A 22,043-nucleotide genomic window follows, 5' to 3' on the forward strand; every position below is an offset into this window, starting at 1 on the left:
ATTCACCAATGCAATGAAAAGAATAAAATACTTAGGAATAGATCTACCTAAAAAACAAAAGACATATATAGAAAACTATAAAACACTGATGAGAGAAATCAAAGATGTCACAAAGAGATGGAGAAATATATCATGTTCATGGATTGGAACAATCAGTATAGTGAAAATGAGTATACTACCTAAAGCAATCTATAGATTCAATGCAATCCATATCAAGCTACCAATGGCATTTTTCACAGAACTAGAATAAATAATTTCACAATTTGTATGGAAATACAAAAATTCTCGAATAGCCAAAGCAGTCTTGAGTGAGAAGAATGGAATTGGAGGAATCAACCTGCCTGACTTGAAGCTATACTACAAAGCTACAGTCATCAAGACAGTTTGGTACTAGCACAAAGACAGAAATATGGATCAGTGGAACAAAATAGAAAGCCCAGAGATAAATCCACGCACCTATGGACAGCCTTATCTTTGACAAAGGAGGCAAAACTATACAATGGAGAAAAGACAATCTCTTTAACAAGTGGTGCTGGGAAAACTGGTCAACTGCCTGTAAAAGAATGAAACTAGAATACTTTCTAACACCATACACAAAAATAAACTCAAAATGGATTAAAGATCTAAATGTAAGACCAGAAACTATAAAACTCCTAGAGGAAAACATAGGCAAAACACTCTCCAACATAAATCACAGCAGGATCCTCGATGACCCACCTCCCAGAGTGATTGAAATAAAAGCAAAAATAAACAAATGAGACCTAACTAAACTTAAAAACTTTTGCACAATGTAAGAAACTATAAGCAAGGTGAAAAGACAACTTCAGAGTGGGAGAAGATAATAGCAAATGAAGCAACTGACAAAGAGTTAATCTCAAAAATATACAAGCAGCTCATGCAACTGAATACCAGAAAAATAAATGACCCAATCCAAAAATGGACCAAAGAACTAAACAGACATTTCTCCAAAGAAGACATACAGATGGCTAACAAATACATGAAAAAAATGCTCAACATCACTGATTAACAGAGAAATGCAAATCAAAACCACAATGAGGTACTACCATCTCACGCCAGTACCACTTGAGAATGGTTGCTATCAAAAAGTCTACAAACAGTAAATGCTGGAGAGGGTGTGGAGGAAAGGGAACACTCTTACACTGTTGATGGGAATGCAAACTAATACAGCCATAATGGAGAACAGTGTGGAGATTCCTTTAAAAAAACTGAAAATAGAACTGCCATATGACCCAGCAATCCCACTGCTGGGCATACACACTGAGGAAACTAAAATTGAAAGAGACTCATGTATCCCAGTGTTCATCACAGTCCTGCTGACAATAGCTAGGACATGGAAGCAACCTAGATGCCCATCAGCAGATGAATGGATAAGAAAGTAGTGGTACATACACAACAGAATATTATTCAGCTATTAAAAAGAACACATTTGAATCAGTTCTAATGAAGTGGATGAAACTGAAGCCTATTATACAGAGTGAATTAAGTCAGAAAGAAAAACACCAATACAGTATATTAATGCATATAATATGGAATTTAGAAAGATGGTAATGATGACCCTATATGCAAGACAGCAAAAGAGACACAGATATAAAGAACAGACTTTTGGACTTGTGGGAGAAGGCAAGGATGGGATGATTTGAGAGAATAGAACCGAAACATGTATATTACCACATGTGAAATAGATCACCTATCCAAGTTTGATGCATGAAACAGGACACTCAAAGTCAGTTCGCTGGGACAACCCAGAGGGATGGGATAATCTCTTAAGCCCTTGCAATATCATGATGGGTAGTACTACTGTTATTTGCCTAAGGGCCTTGGGTAGCCAGATTGTAACTACACTGTTGAGAGTGGGTCTCTGAGCCAGGTCAATAATGTTATGTAGGATAGAGGTTTTTACTCACACATCTTGACCTCCTGAAGGACGAGAGATGGATGCTAACCACAGAGGCAGCCAACTAGATTTAAATGATTGAGCACCCCCACTCCCCTCAAAAACTCTGGACATCAAGACTGGGTAAGCTTCCTGACCTGGAAATACATGTAACTATTATATCAACTTTTGATGAGTTTTCTGTAGTGAATTATCAAAAACTATTAAAGGTGGTCTTGCTGCTGCTGCTAAGTCGCTTCAGTAGTGTCTGACTCTGTGCGACCCCATAGACGGCAGCCCACCAGACTCCCCCATCCCTGGAATTCTCCAGGCAAGAACACTGGAGTGGGTTGCCATTTCCTTCTCCAGTGCACGAAAGTGAAAAGTGAAAGTGAAGTCATTCAGTCGTGTCCGACTCTGTGCGACCCCATGGACAGAAGCCTACCAGGCTCCTCCGTCCATGGGATTTTCCAGGCAAGGTGGTCTTAGGGACCCCCAATTGCAACTGAAGTCAGGTGTGAAGATGGTCCTGTGTGAATTTTTTTTCTAACTTCACAGTTGGCTAAATTTCCTAGTCTCTAAAAGATGCTTGAAAGTGAAAGTGTTAGTTGGTCAGTCTTGTCTGACTCTTTGCAACCCTATGGACTGCAGCCCTCCAGGCTCCTTCCCCCATGGGATTCTCCAGGCAAGAATACTGGAGTGGGTTGCCATGCCCTTCTCCAGGGGATCATCCCAACCCAGGGAGAGAATTTGGGTCTTCTGCATTACAGGAAGATTCTTTACTGTCTGAGCCGCCAGGGAAGCTCAAAAGATGCTTACTTTAAGACAATAAAAATGTTTATACAAATGTGAAGGAAAGAAGTCTTTTTACCAAATCTCAAACTTTACTTTTTGTATCTATGGATTTACCACCATGAAAGATGAGATAATTAGCACTTATACTTTCTTCTTTCTTCCCACCCAATTCCCATTTTTGTTAGTTATAAATATTTCTATGTTGTCAGGATTTACATTTACATTCCATCTACAAACGTAATCCAGAATTTTAAATCTTCTACATTTAAATGGATTCAATCAAACCTTTTAATAGAAGGTGGTTCCTTCATTTCATTGCTTTATCTTTATATTCACCAGAATTTTTCATTTAGTGACTATAAAGCAGTAGTATATTCCTGTAAGTACATAGGAATTACATTCTCTGATTTCTTAAAAGTTTGAGGATGCCACTTTTTTGCATTTGGACTTTCAGGACAACTTTGTTAAACTAGCATTCTTAGCTGAAAACATTACTTTCCCTTTGGGGGGAACTGGGTGTAATGTTTTCATTTTGAAAGATGCCTGAGCCATTTCCCATCTTCACCCTCTACTTTGTACATCTTTTGCTTTTTCTGCCTTAGTATCTGCTTTTGGTTCTTCAATTTACATTCAGTAATTTCACCAGAAACTATTTTCTGATAATCATTCTGTACCATATATTCCACCCCTGAAATATGTGCTCTTTTTGCTTAACATTCAAATCTTTCTTTTCAGGAAGGTTTCTTCTATTAGGTTTCAAGTAGTTTTTTTCACTTTGAGTTTTTTTTCTGTAAGAACACAAATTAAGCACATGTCAGATCGTTGTCTATGTTTTCATTTTATCTTTTTCATTTATTTTATATTATTATTTGCTTATTCTTTATATTGTTTGTGTGACTCCTTAATCCCATCCATCTTGCTCACTAGTAGTGTTTACAGCCTTATTTATTTTTAAGTTCTTCAATGTGATGTTTAGGTCTGTAACATTTTCATTTTTCCCTTATATTTTTCTCCTTTGGGTTGAGCATGGCTACTTTTCAACTCCCTTTGCTGATTTATGCCTTTCCTGCACTTTCCTTTCCGTTCTTATTTTTAAACAGAATATTATTACAAATTTTTGAACCATTGGAAATTATTTTTCTAAACATTTTCTGGCTATTTGGGGGGACTTATTTTGATATTCAGCCATATTTTTTTTAGCAGTTTTTTATTTAGATTCATTTTCTTCCTTCTTTTTTTTCCAGCTTTATTTCTTTCGATTTCATGTTTGTTCCTTCCCAGTTATAACTACTGGACATAGAAAAGGAGAAGGCGGTCTACAACTTTTATGTGGCTGTCTCTCAATTGAGCTGTCACCAAATTTTTTATATTATTTGCTTTGGAGGCATTTATGGGACACGCCTCTCTTCATGCATTTAAGTAATTAGGAAACGCAGCACACAAGAAGGACATTTGGGTCACAGGAACTTTGCGCTGTTGCCTCATCTTTTTCTTTTGGTTGTAACATCTTACCTCTCTTTAGATGCTGACTCCTTTCTGAGAGGGTAACTGTAAGCCTCCGATAGGTTTAAATTTTTGAGAGACACACTGATCAAATTTCCAGACATAATTATGAAACAATTATTGGTCTAATTTTTTTCTGATTACCTGTTATGTAATGAAACAACACACAAATGAAATGATAAAAGACTAGAATTCACATGACATTAGGGACTTTTTTTCTTCCATTTCCAAACTGAAAAAAAAAAAAAAAATCAGAAGTTTTTCCAAATATAACTGGAGACAATCATAACTTCCAGTATTATGGACATTATAACAGTCTGACAGGGACTTTAATATATTAGAAAATTACAATGAAGTCAAGCTTCATTGTATTCCTATCACATAATTACTTAGGAATGACTCAGCTTCACCAAAAATGTTTAATATTAATAGCAAATTTTTAATGGAACCAGTGCAATCCACTGAGAAAACTAACTGTAAAGAATGCAGTACTTGATAATATCAGCACTTATTATTCCACCAATTATTTTGTTCACAATTCACATGAATTTCTTAAATGTCAACAGGATCTTCACAATCCCAAAGAACATATTTATAAAAATGGTTTGTACCTTCTTTAAGTTTCAAATATCAGAGCAATTAATACCAGCTTTGAATCTGTTTCTTTACTTTTAAAAATTACACTTTTATCTCTTTTGATACTCACTAAATGCTTTTTTCTACTTCTTTAAATTATTCTCTCTATCATCTCCTTCCTTTTATATTCTTTGAGTTTGTTTTAGCTGTTTTTAAAAATTAACTTATGGAAAATGGATATTTAGCTCACTAATTTTCAGTTATTCTTCTCTGAGTACACAAGTTTTGCAATGTAACATTTTCATTAGCATTCTGCTTAAATTATTTTCTATTTTTATTTTTCTATTATAATTTTTTCTTTGACTCATAGATATTTAGAGATGCTTCATTTTCAAATATTTAGGAAAAGATTTAGCTGTTATTTTAAACATTTCTATCTTAATTAAGCTGTTATCAGAGAACATAATCCATATATATTTGATCCTATGAAATTTGCTGGAGTTCACTAAGTGGTCCTGTAATCTTTGTGAATGTTTTGTAAATGCTTAAAAATAATGGATATTCAGCAGTTTTTAAATGCAGTGTCATTTGAAAAGACCCTGATGCTGGGAAAGATTGAAGGCAGGAGGAGAAGGGGACGACAGAGGATAAGATGGTTGGATGGCATCACCGACTCAATGGACATGGGTTTGGGTGGACTCTGGGAATTGGTGATGGACAGGGAGGCCTGGCATGCTGCAGTTCATGGGATCGCAAAGAGTCAGACACGACTGAGCGACTGAACTGAACTGAAATGCAGTGTCCTATATATGTTCATCAGTGCAAGTAGTTTCTTTATTGTATTATTTAATACATTATATCATTGAAAAAAATTTTTGCATATTCTATCAAAGAGATAAAATATTCTACTGTGATTCTGGATTTGCTTATTTCAAATTTTCATTTTTATTCTTTAAAAATATTATTCTTGAATATAAATTCTATTTGATAATTATTTTCTCCAAGCAAGTTGAAAGTATCTGTCCACTATATTTTGTCTTCCATGGTTGCTGTTGAGAAATCAGCTGTATTTTACTCCTAAGAAGGTAATTTCTTGGCTACTTTTAAAATGTTAGTAATATCTTGGCATAGTTTTTAAGGAAACTATATATTAGAAGCCTACATATAATTTTTGAGTGATATAAAAATGATGACAGGAAAAATTGTGGAGGGAAAACAGAAAATGAAAAGAATCAAATTAATATATATCAGGGCTTATGCTTGCTGTTTATACATTTTATCATTAAATTTGAAAGCTGAACAAAAGAACTAACTATCATTATCCCCATATTACAGAGGGAAAAGATGGGAGATAGGCAAGGTTTTCATAGTCTATGGCACCATGGTTTACCTAAAGGCAACTATGGTATTTATAGGAGTTCTTAACATTTTTTTTAAAAGTGATAATATTTACTATAAGTTACAGTATAAAGTCTAGAAGAGAGATTAGCAGATCTTAATATATCTCTTTTTTAAAGAAAATATTGTACTTACTTTGTGGACGAAATTCGCTCTCCCAACTGATCCAATTTTCCCAGTGTGATTCACGAAGCTAATGTTTCCTTCAGTAGCTCCATAAAACTCACAGATCTTAATATTTCCAAATCTGTCTAAGAATTCTCTCCATACATCACCGCGTGCTCCATTTCCAAATGCCAAACGTACCCGATGATCCTTTTCTCCTTCCCTCTGTTAGAAGAAAATATTTTCCTCTTAATTTATTAATTCCAATTCCAAATTCTTTCTTTCATTGTTATTACTTAAATGCAACCATCCAGAAGTAAGTTGGATATGGAAAGGAGTAAAAAAATTCATGCAAGTCCGTGGCATAACTGTGTCCCATAGCTAATGAGCTAACACTGGCCCAGAATAATACAGCTTTTATGTTCCTATATCTGGGAAAATCTCTTCCTAAATTTGAGATGCTGAAGTCTTATTTTTCCTGATATATATTTTTTTCCTTACCAGAATGGAGGTTTCTCAAAAATATAAAAACAGAACTACCATGTGATCCAATATAGTGCACCCCATGAAGATGGGGAAAAAATGGAAACAGTGACAGACTTTATTTTCTTGGGCTTCAAAATCACTGCAGACAGTGACTGCAGCCATGAAATTAAAAGATGCTTGCTCCTTGGAAGGAAAGCTATGACAAACCTGGACAGCATTTTAAAAAGCAGAGACAAAGACACTTTGCTGACAAAGGTCTATATAGTCAAAGCTATGGTTTTTCCAGTAATCATGTATGGATGTGAGAGGTGGAACATAAAGAAGGCTGAGCATCGAAGAATTGATACTTTTGAACTGTGGTGCTGAAGAAGACTCCTGAGAGTCTCTTGGACAGCAAGGAGATCAAACCAGTAAATCCTAAAGGAAATCAACTCCGAATATTCATTGGAAAGACTGATGCTGAAGCTGAAGCTGAAGCTCCAATACTTTGGCCATCTGACAAGAAGAGCCAACTCATTGGAAAAGACACTGATGCTGGGAAAGGTTGAAGGCAAGAGGACAAGGGGGTGACGCAGGATGAGATGGTTAGATGGCATCACTGACTCAATGGACACAACTCGAGGAGAGAGCGAAGGACAAGAAAGCCCCAGTCCACAGGATCGCAAAGAGTCAGACGTGAATGAGCTACTCAACAGCAATAACAAATATTGACTGTGACATTATTTACAAAAGCCAAGACATGGAAGACCCTATTAATACCCATCAACAGATGGATGAAGAAAATGTGATATAGATACACATGAATATTATTCCATCATAAAGAAGAATGAAATCTTACCAAAATAGATGGACTTTGAGGGCATTATGCTAAGTGAAATAAGTCAGACAAAGAAATACTGTATGATCATAAATACTGTATGATCTCACATATATGTGGCATCTGAAAAACAAACAAACAAACAGCAGCAAAAACAAAACCCCAAAACCCTAAACAGAAAACATATTGGTGGTTGCCAGGGGCAGGATAAGGAGTGGGCAAAAATGGGTGAAGGGGGTCAAAATGTACAAATCTCTAGTCATAAAATAAGCAAGTCCTGAGGATGCACAACACAGTGTGGTGACTATAATTAACAATACTGAATTGCATGTTTGGAAGTTGCTAAGAGAATAGAAAGTGAAATTGCTCAGTCGTGTCCGACTCTTTGTGATCCCATGGACTGCAGCCTACCAGGTTCCTCCGTCCATGGGATTTTCCAAGCAAGAATACTGGAGTGTTGCCATTTCCTTCTCCAGGAGATCTTCCCAACCCAGGGAATGAACACGGACTGCCCACATTGTAGGCAGATGCTTTACCGTCTGAGCCACCATAATTGACTCTTAAACAACCAGGGATTAAGGACAAGGACCCACCATGCAGAAGAAAATCCAAATATAATTTCTAACTGGTCCTTAGTATCATCAGTTCCACATTCCCAGATTCAACAACAGCAGATAATGTAATACTATGATATTTACCACTGAAAAAAATCTGTGATAAGTGGACCTTTGTAGTTCAAATCCATGCGATTCAAGGGTCACTGTAAATCTTAAAGTTCTTATCACAAGGAAAAGAAAATTTGAAACTATGTATGGTCTTGAATGTTAATTAGACTTACATTGGTGATCAATTTGCAATACATACTATATATTGAATCATTATATTACATACCTAAAACTAATATGTTTATGTTAATTATACCTCAATTAAAAAGTTATAGCAAGTATATAATATCAGCTTAGTCATGGTAAAACCATGATTCCCTCTGATGTACCATCATCCTTACAAAAGTAATATAAAACAACAAGAAATAATAATAAGTCAGCAATAATAATAAGATAGAGAACACAATGTCCCTGACACAATTAAAAATGGCCCAGTGAACATTCTTTATCCCAGTTCCTTCTCAGTCTTCAAGGAGATTTTAATCTATTAACTTTAAAGAACACAGAGAATGGGAAAGGTGATTTCTCAACCTGAAAAAGTGAAGAGATAAGAGGCATGTGACTAACCAGAGTAGATAATTTTGAACGCTAAGCCTGCATTTGGGAACACAATACACACTCCAGAGTGTGTCAACAAAGAATCAAAACAAACAAAAAGACATGAGGAAGGCAGAAATCTCGGCTGCAAATTTGCTTAGGCGGCAGCTGTACTCCTAGACATCCTAATACAGACAGTGTATCTGGGAGTCTGCCCTCTGCACATTGATCAAATACTTGAGACTTACTCTCTGGAGAAGCCCGACCAGACACCATTTCAGGTGTAGGAATCTATTGAAAAGAGTAGATTCAATGCAAGCCTGAATATTAAGTGGTCAGATCTCAGAACCAAACTAATCTGCAGAGGCAGAAATCAGAATATTATTTACATCTGGTAGGACAATGACTGATTTTTGATGATACCTAGGGGAATATCTTCAAGAAGAAAACGAATAAAATTGATTAAAAATACTTGAAGTGTTATTAAATCATGTTCAGAAATTTCAGCTATAATGGAAAGTTTTGAGATGAATTAGTAACAGGCATTTAGGAAACAAAACTTTAGAAGTCAATTAGTATCAGGAATAAAAAGCTTAAAATTATTATTATATTTTAATTACACTGTGTGTTAGCTATGAATAAACTATATATGACTTTTTAAAATGAAAACAACTAATCATCAACATATTTTAAAACATATTTAAAACAAAATATTTTAAAACATTAATATAATTAGATTGGTGTCACAGAGGGAGAAGAAACATGTGTGCGTGAGTGACTATGTGAGTAGGAAGGGCAGCAGATGATAGCTAAAACTGAAAAATCAAGAAATAGTAACATACATGTTTTATTAAGAAATATAGAAGTAGGGGCTTCCCTGGTGGCTCAGTGGTAAAGAATCCTCCTGCCAATGCAGGAAACCTGGGCTAGATCCCTGATCCAGGAAGATCCCACGTGCCGCAGAGCAGCTGAGCCCCTGGGCCACGGCTGTTGAGCCTGTGCTCTAGAGTCTGGGAGCCGCAACTACTGAGACCACGTGCTGCAACCACTGAAGCCCGGGTGCCTGAGAGCCCACGTTCCGCAAGAGAAGCCGCTGAAATGAGAAGCCCATCTGCCACAACTAGAAAGCATCCCCTGCTTGCCACAACTAGAGCAAAGCCTGTGCAGCAATGGAGACCCAGCACAGCCAAAAACAAATAAATAAAATTATTTCTTAAAAAAAAGAAATATGGAAGTAAATAATAATCAAATTATCTTGAAATAATTAAATATATTTACCTCTAGAGATCAAGTATTGACAGCATTGGGTACCATTTTCTCTTGAGAGTACTATCTGATTTTTTAAAAATTGTAAAAGTACTAGTTTAATAAAATAAAAATCAAATTAAAAAAAGAAATAAGAGCCAAGGGCTGTGGATACATCAGAATCTGACTTGCTGATTTCCTTAGCCCTTTAAACTCTTAAGGTAAATATTCCACTGATAGAGAAACAAAACAAAATGAATAAACAAACAAAATTGTCACCCAATCACAGTAGCTTCTTTCAAGACAGAGGATTCTTCTTTACCACTAAATACAACCAGGAGCAATTCTGTCCTGGTTCCTCCTCCCATGGGCATGTCCAATACTGCCCACCTGGCATGGAACCAGCTCAAGGATTTTTCACTGCCATCTTCGTATATAAAATAGTAGTCCTGCAAATCTTAGAATTTATTCTGCTTTAACAGAGAATGATCTTTCGTACGGCATGACTCCTGGATGCTTTTCAGGTAAGAGACGAGTTTTAGCAAGTATCATTAATTATAAAATGAACAAGCACACTCTGGAAAACCAGTAAGAAGGTTGTTTGCAAACCCAATTACATAGATTTTAACCTGTGTGTTCTATAGCTATATAAGCTTACTATTAATAAATAAGAATATTCATTCAGAGTCATTCAATGATATAGAAAATAAAATCACCAAAACTAGGATAAGGCTTTTGTCTAGAAATATTAAATTCATGTATTTAACTCTTCAGATATGTATTTATTTAAAGTGTTTAAATATTTATTCTATTTTTCTTTCCTTTAAAAGAAAACCCAGAAGATCATGCTTTGAGGGGTATGAAGAAAGGTCAACAGATTCATTATTTAGTGTTGTGGGGAAAAAGAGAATGAATATTTCTTCTGTTGTTGGTATGCATATACTCCTAAGAGTAAAATACAAATGACATAATTAATATAAGGTATATAAATTATAGTTATTTTACATTTTATTGAGATATAATCTAAAGTTTCAATGACATTATTCAGATTTTATCTGATGAAAATCATGAGCATCGAAATATACAAATGAAAATATGATTCTCTTATTTATAATAATGATATAAAAATATATGAAGCTCTGGAGCAAGACCAAACTATATAATTATATTTGACATACACCCACACAAAATCACATATATACACCTATATGGAGAGGTGAGGGGAGAAGAGAAACAGAAGCTTTTAAAAGACTAGTTTACACAGGAGTGGAGACTTTACTTGAAAGATACATAATACCCAGGGAGATGTTATCATAAATGCCATCAAGATGTTATCAAGGGTTACCTGGGGCTAATTCCAGCCTACTTCCTCTTTTAGTTAATAAAGTTTTATTAGGACAGAATCATACCCATTTATTTGAATTATCTACTCTGCTTTTGCAATACAGAAGCAGAACTAAGTAGTTGTGCCAGACAGCATAATCCACAAATCCTAAAATAATTACTAATCCGGTGCTTTACGGAAAAAGCTTATTGACCTCTGCCCTAAATTATACACAAAGTGAGAAAAGCAACAATTTAATATTAACACATAGCAAACACCACCTGGTAAACTGGACAACACACTGGTGCTACAAATTAGTTCAAGTTTTTTCATCCAGATTCATTTTGTGTTCTCTTCCTAAAAGAAGGGCTTTATCTTATCAGAAATAAAAGGGAGTTGGTTTTATTGTAAAGCAGTGAAGAGTTTCTTATGTATACAAGCACATTGGTTGGTGGGCAAAAGGTTGTTCAGATGAGCCTTAAAAAAAATCCTACCCACCTAGTGATGTTGGGAAGCTCTCCTGGTGACCCTGCAAGATGACTAGAAACCAAGGGAAGGTATCAAGCAGAGCCTGAGATAATAACAACAGTAAGCTGGCACCACTGGCATGATGGCCTGAGAGTTTTGCAGCAGATAGTAGCTGAGGTCCAGATAAAAGATGATAAGAGGAGGAACCCACTATATGGTCAGAGAAATGATAAAGGAGGGTCAGCAAAAAGACAAATGTGCAGAAGAAAAAATTATCAAGATTGGTAAAGGGAGACTTCAAGCATACCCTGGCATATATGAAAATTGGGAATCTTGAGAGTCCCTTGGACTGTAAGGAGATCAAATCAGTCAATCCTAAAGGAAATCAGCCATGAATATTCATTGGAAGGACTGATGCTGAAGCTTAAGCTCCAATATTTTGGCCACCTGATGCTAAGAACTGACTTATTGGAAACGACCCTGATGCTGGGAAAGATTGAAGGCAGGAGGAGAAGGGGATGACAGAGGATGAGATGGTTGGATGGCATCACCAACTCGATGGACATGAGTTTGAGCAAGCTCTGGGAGCTGGTGATGGATAGGGAAGCCTGGCGTGCTGCAGTCTGTAGGGTCGCAAAGAGTCGGACACCAACTGAGTGACTGAACTGGTATGGAAATTGAGAGCAGGGTCTGAGGTTGTGAATTACACCTAATCTCTTGTGTGTCCTTTTTGAAGGTGATTTGTGAAATCAGTGGTAAATCATCTAAAATGCAACCAAATCTTCGTAATGCATGTGTGCCAAGTCGCTTCAGTTGTGTCTGACTCTTTGTTGCAACCCCATGACTATAGCCCACCAGGCTCCTCTGTCCACGGGATTCTCCAGGCAAGAATACAAGAATGGGCTGCCATGCCCTCCTCCAAGGGATCTTCCTGACCAAGGGATTGAACCCTTGTCCTTTACATCTCCTGCATTGGCAGGCAGGTTCTTTACCACTAGTGTCACCTGGGAAGTTTCAATCTTCCTAATGCCCATCTATAATTTAAAGAAGGTCCTCTCTGTCTGAAAGTCTCTTGAAGACTTCTTTTAGGAAAAATTCCAATTCCTTTCACTTCTTCCTGAGTTGTGAGGTTACTACCTAAATGTCACTGGATATCTAGGCTGTGTTGGTAACAGGATGAGGAGAGCATGTGTAAATATAAGCACAATTAAATGAACAAATGAACATATACACCTACATAGGCACATACACAGAAGAAAGACACAGAGTGGCAGAGACCAAGAGACAGATGGAAAGAGGAAAGGCAGAGAATAAAAGTTAGAGGGAGAGAGAATTAAAAAAAAAAAGAGAGAAACAGTGAAATACAGCAATACAGAAACATAGACACAGTGACATATGCAGAGGCAGAAAGAGACCCATCTACATGTGAGAGAAACACAGAGACACTCAGAGAGTTGAAGACACACACACACACACACACACACACACACACGCATGCAGGGATGTAAAGTGAGACACACTTACACAGCACAGAGATCCACAACACAGAGTGAGAGAGAGGGACAAAGACGCATGCGCACAGAGGGATGTTTTCTCTCTCACACACACACATGCACACACACACAAAGCCAAGAAAAAAAAGATATAAACGCGACACAGATATCCTGGAAGACAGAGAAAAGCACATACACAGAGACACACAGCTGCACACAGAGGCATCAGTGTGGAGGCACACAGAACGAGACACATTCAAATAAAGAGACTTACGATCAGAAACCAAGTCAGAGAGAGTCCAAGAAAGAGAGCAAAGCAGAAATCTGGACAGTGTGGGACGGGAACAAAAGACAAGCCTGCAGTCATGTCAGAAGAAGCAAGGGAGTGTGTCTGTACCCCGTGACCAGGTTATTATATTATCTCATTTTAATCACCATGACAACTCTATGAAATAAGCATTATCCCCATTTTGCACATTGGGATAATGAAGTTCAGGTCCAAAGTCAAACATTACAGAAACAGAGATAGAATGTGAACTCATCAAAGCCTATGTGCTCTGTGGGCAGAGAGGGAAGGAAGGAAGGAGGAATGGACAGAAGGAAAGAAAGAAGGGGAGCAGGGAGAAAACCAGGTCAGAACACCTCAGTATCTCCTGCTCTATTTTCTCAAGCCTTTCCCCACGATCTTAGTAATAGAAAACAGTTGAAACCTGGGTGTCTGGGCTTCCCTGGTGGCTTAGTGGTAAAGAATCTGCCTGCCAATGCAGGAGACACGAGTTTGATCCCTGATCTAGAAGATCCTGCATGCCCTGGAGAAACTATGCCCATGTGCCACCACTACTGAGACTGTGCTCTAGGGCCTGGGAGCCCAAACTGCTGAAGCCTGCAACAGCCTGCGGTCCGCAGCAAGAGAAGCCACTGCAATGAGACGCCCTCTTACCACAACTAGAGAATGGTCCTCGCCTCAACAAAGACCAAGCACAGCCAGAAATAAATAAACACACAAAACTATTTAGTAATATAAATACACAGAAAAACTACAAAAAAGATCTTCACAACCCAGATAACCACAACAGTGTGATCACTCACCTAGAACCAGACATCCTGGAATGTGAAGTCAAGTGGGCCTTAGAAAGCATCACTATGCAGTAAGATTAGATCTCAATTACAGGAAAAAAATTATTAAAAATTCAAACATATGGAGGCTAAACAACACGCTTCTGAATAACCAACAAATCATAGAAGAAATCAAAAAAGAAATCAAAATATGCATAGAAATGAATGAAAATGGAAACACAACAACCCAAAACCTATGGGACACTGTAAAAGCAGTGCTAAGGGGAAGATTCATAGCATTACAGGCCTACCTCAAGAAACAAGAAAAAAGTCAAATAAATAACCTAACTCTACACCTAAAGCAACTAGAGAAGGAAGAAATGAAGAACCCCACGGTTAGTACAAGGAAAGAAATCTTAAAAATTAGGGCAGAAATAACAACAAAGGAAACTATAAGCAAGGTGAAAAGACAGCCCTCAGATTGGGAGAAAATAATAGCAAATGAAGCAACAGACAAAGGATTAATCTCAAAAATATACAAGCAACTCCTCCAGCTCAACTCCAGAAAAATAAATGACCCAATCAAAAAATGGGCCAAAGAACTCAACAGACATTTCTCCAAGGAAGACATACAGATGGCTAACAAACACATGAAAAGATGCTCAACATCACTCATTATCAGAGAAATGCAAATCAAAACCACAATGAGGTACCATTACACGCCAGTCAGGATGGCTGCTATCCAAAAGTCTACAAGCAATAAATGCTGGAGAGGGTGTGGAGAAAAGGGAACCCTCTTACACTGTTGGTGGGAATGCAAATCAGTACAGCCACTATGGAAAACAGTGTGGAGATTTCTTAAAAAGCTGGAAATAGAACTGCCATATGACCCAGTAATCCCACTTCTGGGCATACACACCAAGGAAACCAGATTTGAAAGAGCCACATGCACCACAATGTTCATCGCAGCACTGTTTATAATAGCCAGGACATGGAAGCAACCCAGATGCCCATCAGCAGACGAATGGATGAGGAAGCTGTGGTACATATACACCATGGAATACTACTCAGCATTAAAAAGAATTCATTTGAATCAGTTCTAATGAGATGGATGAAACTGGAGCCCATTATACAGAGCGAAGTAAGCCAGAAAGATAAAGACCATTACAGTATACTAACACATATATATGGAATTTAGAAAGATGGTAACGATAACCCTATATGCAAAACAGAAAAAGAGACTCAGATGTATGGAACAGACTTGTGGACTCTGGGAGAAGGAGAGGGTGGGATGTTTCAGGAGAACAGCATTGAAACATGTATATTATCTAGGGTGAAACAGATCACCAGCCCAGGATGGATGCATGAGACAAGTGCTCGGGCCTGGTGCACTGGGAAGACCCAGAGGGATCGGGTGGAGAGGGAGGTGGGAGGGGGGACTGGGATGGGGAATACATGTAAATCCATGGCTAATTCATATCAATGTATAACAAAAACTACTGTAATGATGTAAAGTAATTAGCCTCCAACTAATAAAAATTAAAAAAAAAAAAAAAATTAGGGCAGAAATAAATGCAAAAGAAACTAAAGAGACCATAGCAAAAATCAACAAAGCTAAAAGCTGTTTGTTTTAAAAAATAAACAAAATTGACAAACCATTAGCAAGACTCATTAAGAAATAAAAGGAGAAGAACCAAATTAACAAAATTAGAAACGAAAATGGAGAGATCACAACAGACAACACTGAAATACAAAGGATCATAAGAGACTACTACCAGCAGCTCTATGCCAATAAAATGGACAACTTGGAAGAAATGGACAAGTTCTTAGAGAAGTATAACTTTCCAAAACTGAACCAGGAAGAAACAGATCTTAACAAACCCATCACAAGCAAGGAAATCGAAACTGTAATCAGAAATCTTCCAGCAAACAAAAGCCCAGGACCAGATGGCTTCACAGCTGAATTCTACCAAAAATTTAGAGAAGAGCTAACACCTATCTTACTCAAACTCTTCCAGAAAATTGCAGAAGAAGGTAGACTTCCAAACTCATTCTATGAGGCCACCATCACCCTAATTCCAAAACCAGACAAAGATGCCACAAAAAAAGAAAACTACAGGCCAATATCACTGATGAACATATATGCAAAAATCCTTAACAAAATTCTAGCAAACAGAATCCAACAACATATTAAAAAAATCATACACCATGACCAAGTGGGCTTTACCCAGGAATGCAAGGATTCTTTAATATCCGCAAATCAATGTAATACACCACATTAACAAATTGAAAGATAAAAACCATATGATTATCTCAATAGATGCAGAAAAAGCCTTTGACAAAATTCAACATCCATTTATGATTAAAACTCTCCAGAAAACAGGAATAGAAGGAACATACCTCAACATAATAAAAACTATATATGACAAACCCACAGCAAGTATCACCCTCAATGGTGAAAAATTGAAAGCATTTCCCCTGAAATCAGGAACAAGACAAGGGTGCCCACTCTCACCACTACTATTCAACATAGTTTTGGAAGTGTTGGCCACAGCAATCAGGGCAGAAAAAGAAGTAAAAGGAATCCAGTTAGGAAAAGAAGAAGTGAAACTCTCTCTGTTTGCAGATGACATGATCCTCTACATAGAAAACCCTAAAGACTCTACCAGAAAATTACTAGAGCTAATCAACAAATACAGTAAAGTTGCAGGATATAAAATTAACACACAGAAATCTCTTGCATCCCTATACACTAACAATGAGAAAACAGAAAGAGAAATTAAGGAAACGATACCATTCACCATTGCAACAAAAAGAATAAAATACTTAGAAGTATATCTACCTAAAGAAACAAAAGACCTATACATAGAAAACTATAAAACACTGATGAAAGAAATCAAAGAGGACACAAACAGATGGAGAAATATACCGTGTTCATGGATTGGAAGAATCAATATTGTCAAAGTGGCTATACTACCCAAAGCAATCTATAGATTCAATGCAATTCCTGTCAAACTACCAACGGTATTTTTCACAGAACTAGAACAAATAATTTCACAATTTGTATGGAAATACAAAAAACCTTGAATAGCCAAAGCAATCTTGAGAAAGAAGAATGGAACTGGAGGAATCAACCTGCCTGACTTCAGACTATACTACAATGCCACAGTCATCAAGACAGTATGGTACTGGCACAAAGACAGAAATATAGATCAATGGAACAGAATAGAAAGCCCAGAGATAAATCCACGAACCTATGGTCACCTTATCTTCGACAAAGGAGGCAAGGATATACAATGGAAAAAAGACAACCTCTTTAACAAGTGGTGCTGGGAAAACTGGTCAACCACCTGTAAAAGAATGAAACTAGAACACTTTCTAACACCATACACAAAAATAAACTCAAAATGGATTAAAGATCTAAATGTAAGACCAGAAACTATAAAACTCCTAGAGGAGAACATAGGCAAAACACTCTCTGACATAAATCACAGCAGGATCCTCTATGACCCACATCCCAGAATTTTAGAAACAAAAGCAAAAATAAACAAATGGGACCTAATTAAACTTAAAAGCTTTTGCACAACAAAGGAAACTATAAGCAAGGTGAAAAGACAGCCCTCAGATTGGGAGAAAATAATAGCAAATGAAGCAACAGACAAAGGATTAATCTCAAAAATATACAAGCAACTCCTCCAGCTCAACTCCAGAAAAATAAATGACCCAATCAAAAAATGGGCCAAAGAACTCAACAGACATTTCTCCAAGGAAGACGTACAGATGGCAAAAAAACACATGAAAAGATGCTCAACATCACTCATTATCAGAGAAATGCAAATCAAAACCACAATGAGGTACCATTACACGCCAGTCAGGATGGCTGCTATCCAAAAGTCTACAAGCAATAAATGCTGGAGAGGGTGTGGAGAAAAGGGAACCCTCTTACACTGTTGGTGGGAATGCAAATCAGTACAGCCACTATGGAAAACAGTGTGGAGATTTCTTAAAAAACTGGAAATAGAACTGCCATATGACCCAGCAATCCCACTTCTGGGCATACGCACCGAGGAAACCAGATCTGAAAGAGACACGTGCACCCCAATGTTCATTGCAGCACTGTTTATAATAGCGAGGACATGGAAGCAACCTAGATGCCCATCAGCAGACGAATGGATGAGGAAGCTGTGGGACATATACACCATGGAATATTACTCAGCCATTAAAAAGAATTCATTTGAATCAGTTCTAATGAGATGGATGAAACTGGAACCCATTATACAGAGCAAAGTAAGCCAGAACGATAAAGACCATTACAGTATACTAACACATATATATGAAATTTAGAAAGATGGTAATGATAACCCTATATGCAAAACAGAAAAAGAGACTCAGATGTATAGAACAGACTTATGGACTCTGTGGGAGAAGGCGAGGGTGGGATGTTTCAAGAGAACAGCATTGAAACATGTATATTATCTAGGGTGAAACAGATCACCAGCCCAGGATGGATGCATGAGACAAGTGCTCGGGCCTGGTGCACTGGGAAGACCCAGAGGGATCGGGTGGAGAGGGAGGTGGGAGGGCGGACTGGGATGGGGAATACATGTAAATCCATGGCTAATTCATTTCAATGCAAACCACTGCAATGTTGTAAAGTAATTAGCCTCCAACTAATAAAAATAAATGGAAAAAGAAAAGAAATTTTTAAAAAAATTTTAAAAAATAAAATGGGCAAAAAAAAAAAAAAAAGAAAGCATCACTATGAACAAAGCTAGTGGATGTGATGGAATTCCAGTTGAGCTATTTCAAATCCTGAAAGATGATGCTGTGAAAGTGCTGCACTCAATATGCCAGCAAATTTGGAAAACTCAGCAGTGGCCACAGGACTGGAAAAGGTCAGTTTTCATTCCAATCCATAAGAAAGGCAATCCCAAAGAATGCTCAAACTACTGCACAACCGCACTCATCTCCCACGCTAGTAAAGTAATGCTCAAAATTCTCCAAGCCAGGCTTCAGCAATATGTGAACCGTGAACTTCCAGATGTTCCAGGTGGTTTTAGAAAAGGCAAAGGAACCAGAGATCAAATTGCCAATATCCGCTGGATCATCAAAAAAGCAAGAGAGTTCCAGAAAAACATCTATTTTGGCTTTATTGAGTACATCAAAGCCTCCGACTGTGTGGATCACAATAAACTGTGGGAAATTCTGAAAGAGATGGAAATACCAGACCACCTGACCTGCCTCTTGAGAAACCTGTATGCAGGTCAGGAAGCAACAGTTAGAACTGGACATGGAACAACAGACTGGTTCCAAATAGGAAAAGGAGTCCGTCAAGGCTTATTTAAGGCTTATTGTCACCCTGCTTATTTAACTTATATTCAGGGTACATCATGAGAAACACTGGGATGGATGAAGCACAAGCTGGTATCAAGATTGCCAGGAGAAATATCAATAACCTCAGATATGCAGATGACACCACCCTTATGGCAGAAAGTGAAGAGGAACTAAAAAGTCTCTTGATGAAAGTGAAAGAGAAGAGTGAAAAAGTTGGCTTAAAGCTCAACATTCAGAAAACTAAGATCATGGCATCTGGTCCCATCACCTCATGGGAAATAGATGGGGAGACAGTGGAAACAGTGTCAGACTTTATTTTTGGGGGGCTCCAAAATCACTGCAGATGGTGATTGCAGTCATGAAATTAAAAGATGCTTACTCCTTGGAAGGAAAGTTATGACCAACCTAGACAGCATATTAAAAAGCTGAGACATTACTTTGCCAACAAAGGTCCGTCTGGTCAAGGCTATGATTTTTCCAGTGGTCATGCATGGATGTGAGAGTTGGACTGTGAAGAAAGCTGAGCGCTGAAGAATTGATGCTTTTGAACTGTGGTGTTGGAGAAGACTCTTCAGAGTCCCTTGGCTTGCAAGGAGATCCAACCAGCCCATCCTAAAGGAGATCAGTCCTGGGTGTTCATTGGTAGGACTGATGCTGAAGCTGAAACTCCAATACTTTGGCCACCTCATGCAAAGGGTTGACTCATTGGAAATGACCCTGATGCTGGGAAGGATTGGAGGCAGGAGGAGAAGGGGACGACAGAAGATGAGATGGCTGGATGGCATCACCAAGTCGATGGGCATGGGTTTGGATAGACTCCGGGAGTTGGTGATGGACAGGGAGGCCTGGCATGCTGCAATTTATGGGGTCGCAAAGAGTCGGACATGACTGAGCGACTGAACTGAACTGAACTGAAAACTATTTAGTAGTAATGAAAAATGAAAACTCTAATTTAGCAGTAAGGCCTAAAGTGTTTACACACTGGTGCACACACAGAGTTAACCACTTGGTTTTACACAGAACAGACACATTTTATCCCATTTGAAATTTAAGAGAGAACTTGCTCGATGTGTCAGAGCTTTCCATGCCGACATTCCAGGGTCACAGTTTCCAGCAGATGGTTTCCCTCTGGCTTTCAGTGCCACGCATCACAACGATGTGCCCATAGCATGGAGGAGTCACAGTAATTTGTACCAAGGCTCTTGTTTCTTCAAAATATCCTCTGGGAGCTGTTTTCCAGGAGTGTCTGTTGAGCTTCTGTATTTGAGGGAGTGGCTGAACTGCAGTTACATCCTACCCAGTCACAGATTTATTCCTGTGCTGAAATATGCAGGTCTCTAACAATGCCTCTTAGAAACAAAGCCTCTTTCTTCCAGACCATGTGCTTAATTCTGTTCAGTGAATCTACAACACAGCCTGGCTGAATAGCCTCTTTATTTACCTGTGAAAAGTGAAACTCTGGAGGTTCTGTTTTAATATAGGTAATTTTGTGTATCAACCCTGATTTCTCAGGAAACAAAGACCGTTGATAGATGGAGAGGTAAAAAAAAAAAAACAACAACAAAAAAAACAACCCCAACAACTCATAGTGAAAACAAAGGGGCAAATCTTTTCTGCCTTTTAGCCCTGGATAAGCAGTGACTTAAGGCACAAAACAAGAGTATGGTGTAATTCGTAAAGGATCATCAAAAACATACAACGACATGTGTTAGGGATTACGATTCTTCCGTCTTGATTCTATTTAACAGAAGACCTCTTTTCTCTGAAGCCCACTGTAATCACACATGTACAAGTATCACGCCCACACAGCCCTGTAATGAGAAGAAGTGACTATAACATTCCAACAGTTTGCGTCTTTCATGGACAGTCTTCTACTACACACTGGAAAAATACAGACAGCAAGCCCAGGGGGTGTCACAGAACAGGGACAAAGAAACTTAAGTTCAAACAGGGTATGAAAGAATCCTGCTGACAAGAAAACAGGCACAACAGAGTAGATTTTATACTGAAGCAGGAAAGGAATGGTGGAGGGGAGAGGCCAGGGGACTCTTTCAAGGATGGACCTAAGAGGATTTGAAAGAGGAGCCCCCTATTGCTAAGACAGTATAGGCTCAGCTGCCCCTAAAAGTCATGGTCAAGCTGCCTTTCCAGTCTGGGTATGGGCAAGCCACAATTTCAGAGACGACAGTCATCAGCTCAACAAGCCAATCTAAGTCATAAATAACAGTAAGAAAAGACCTCTGTGACTGAAAGTGTTACCACAAAAAGCTGTAACACATTGTTGTTCGGTCCCTAAGTCCTACTGTTTGCGGCTCCATGGACTGCAGCATGCCAGGCTTCCCTGTCC

General features: G+C 38.0%; 1 protein-coding gene across 1 annotated transcript in view; it reads right to left on the reverse strand.

Annotated features, from left to right (window-relative positions):
* The window catches only part of SLC27A6 (solute carrier family 27 member 6), a 76,252-nt gene that overhangs the window by 21,754 nt on the left and 32,455 nt on the right, over positions 1–22,043 (reverse strand). Inside the window, exon 5 of the mRNA XM_020893503.2 lies at positions 6,302–6,496. Coding sequence (XP_020749162.2) covers positions 6,302–6,496 — 195 coding nt within the window. The remainder of the gene's footprint in view (positions 1–6,301; positions 6,497–22,043) is intronic.

This window comes from Odocoileus virginianus, chromosome 3 (assembly GCF_023699985.2).
Source record: "Odocoileus virginianus isolate 20LAN1187 ecotype Illinois chromosome 3, Ovbor_1.2, whole genome shotgun sequence".
NCBI classification, from domain to species: Eukaryota; Metazoa; Chordata; class Mammalia; order Artiodactyla; family Cervidae; genus Odocoileus; species Odocoileus virginianus.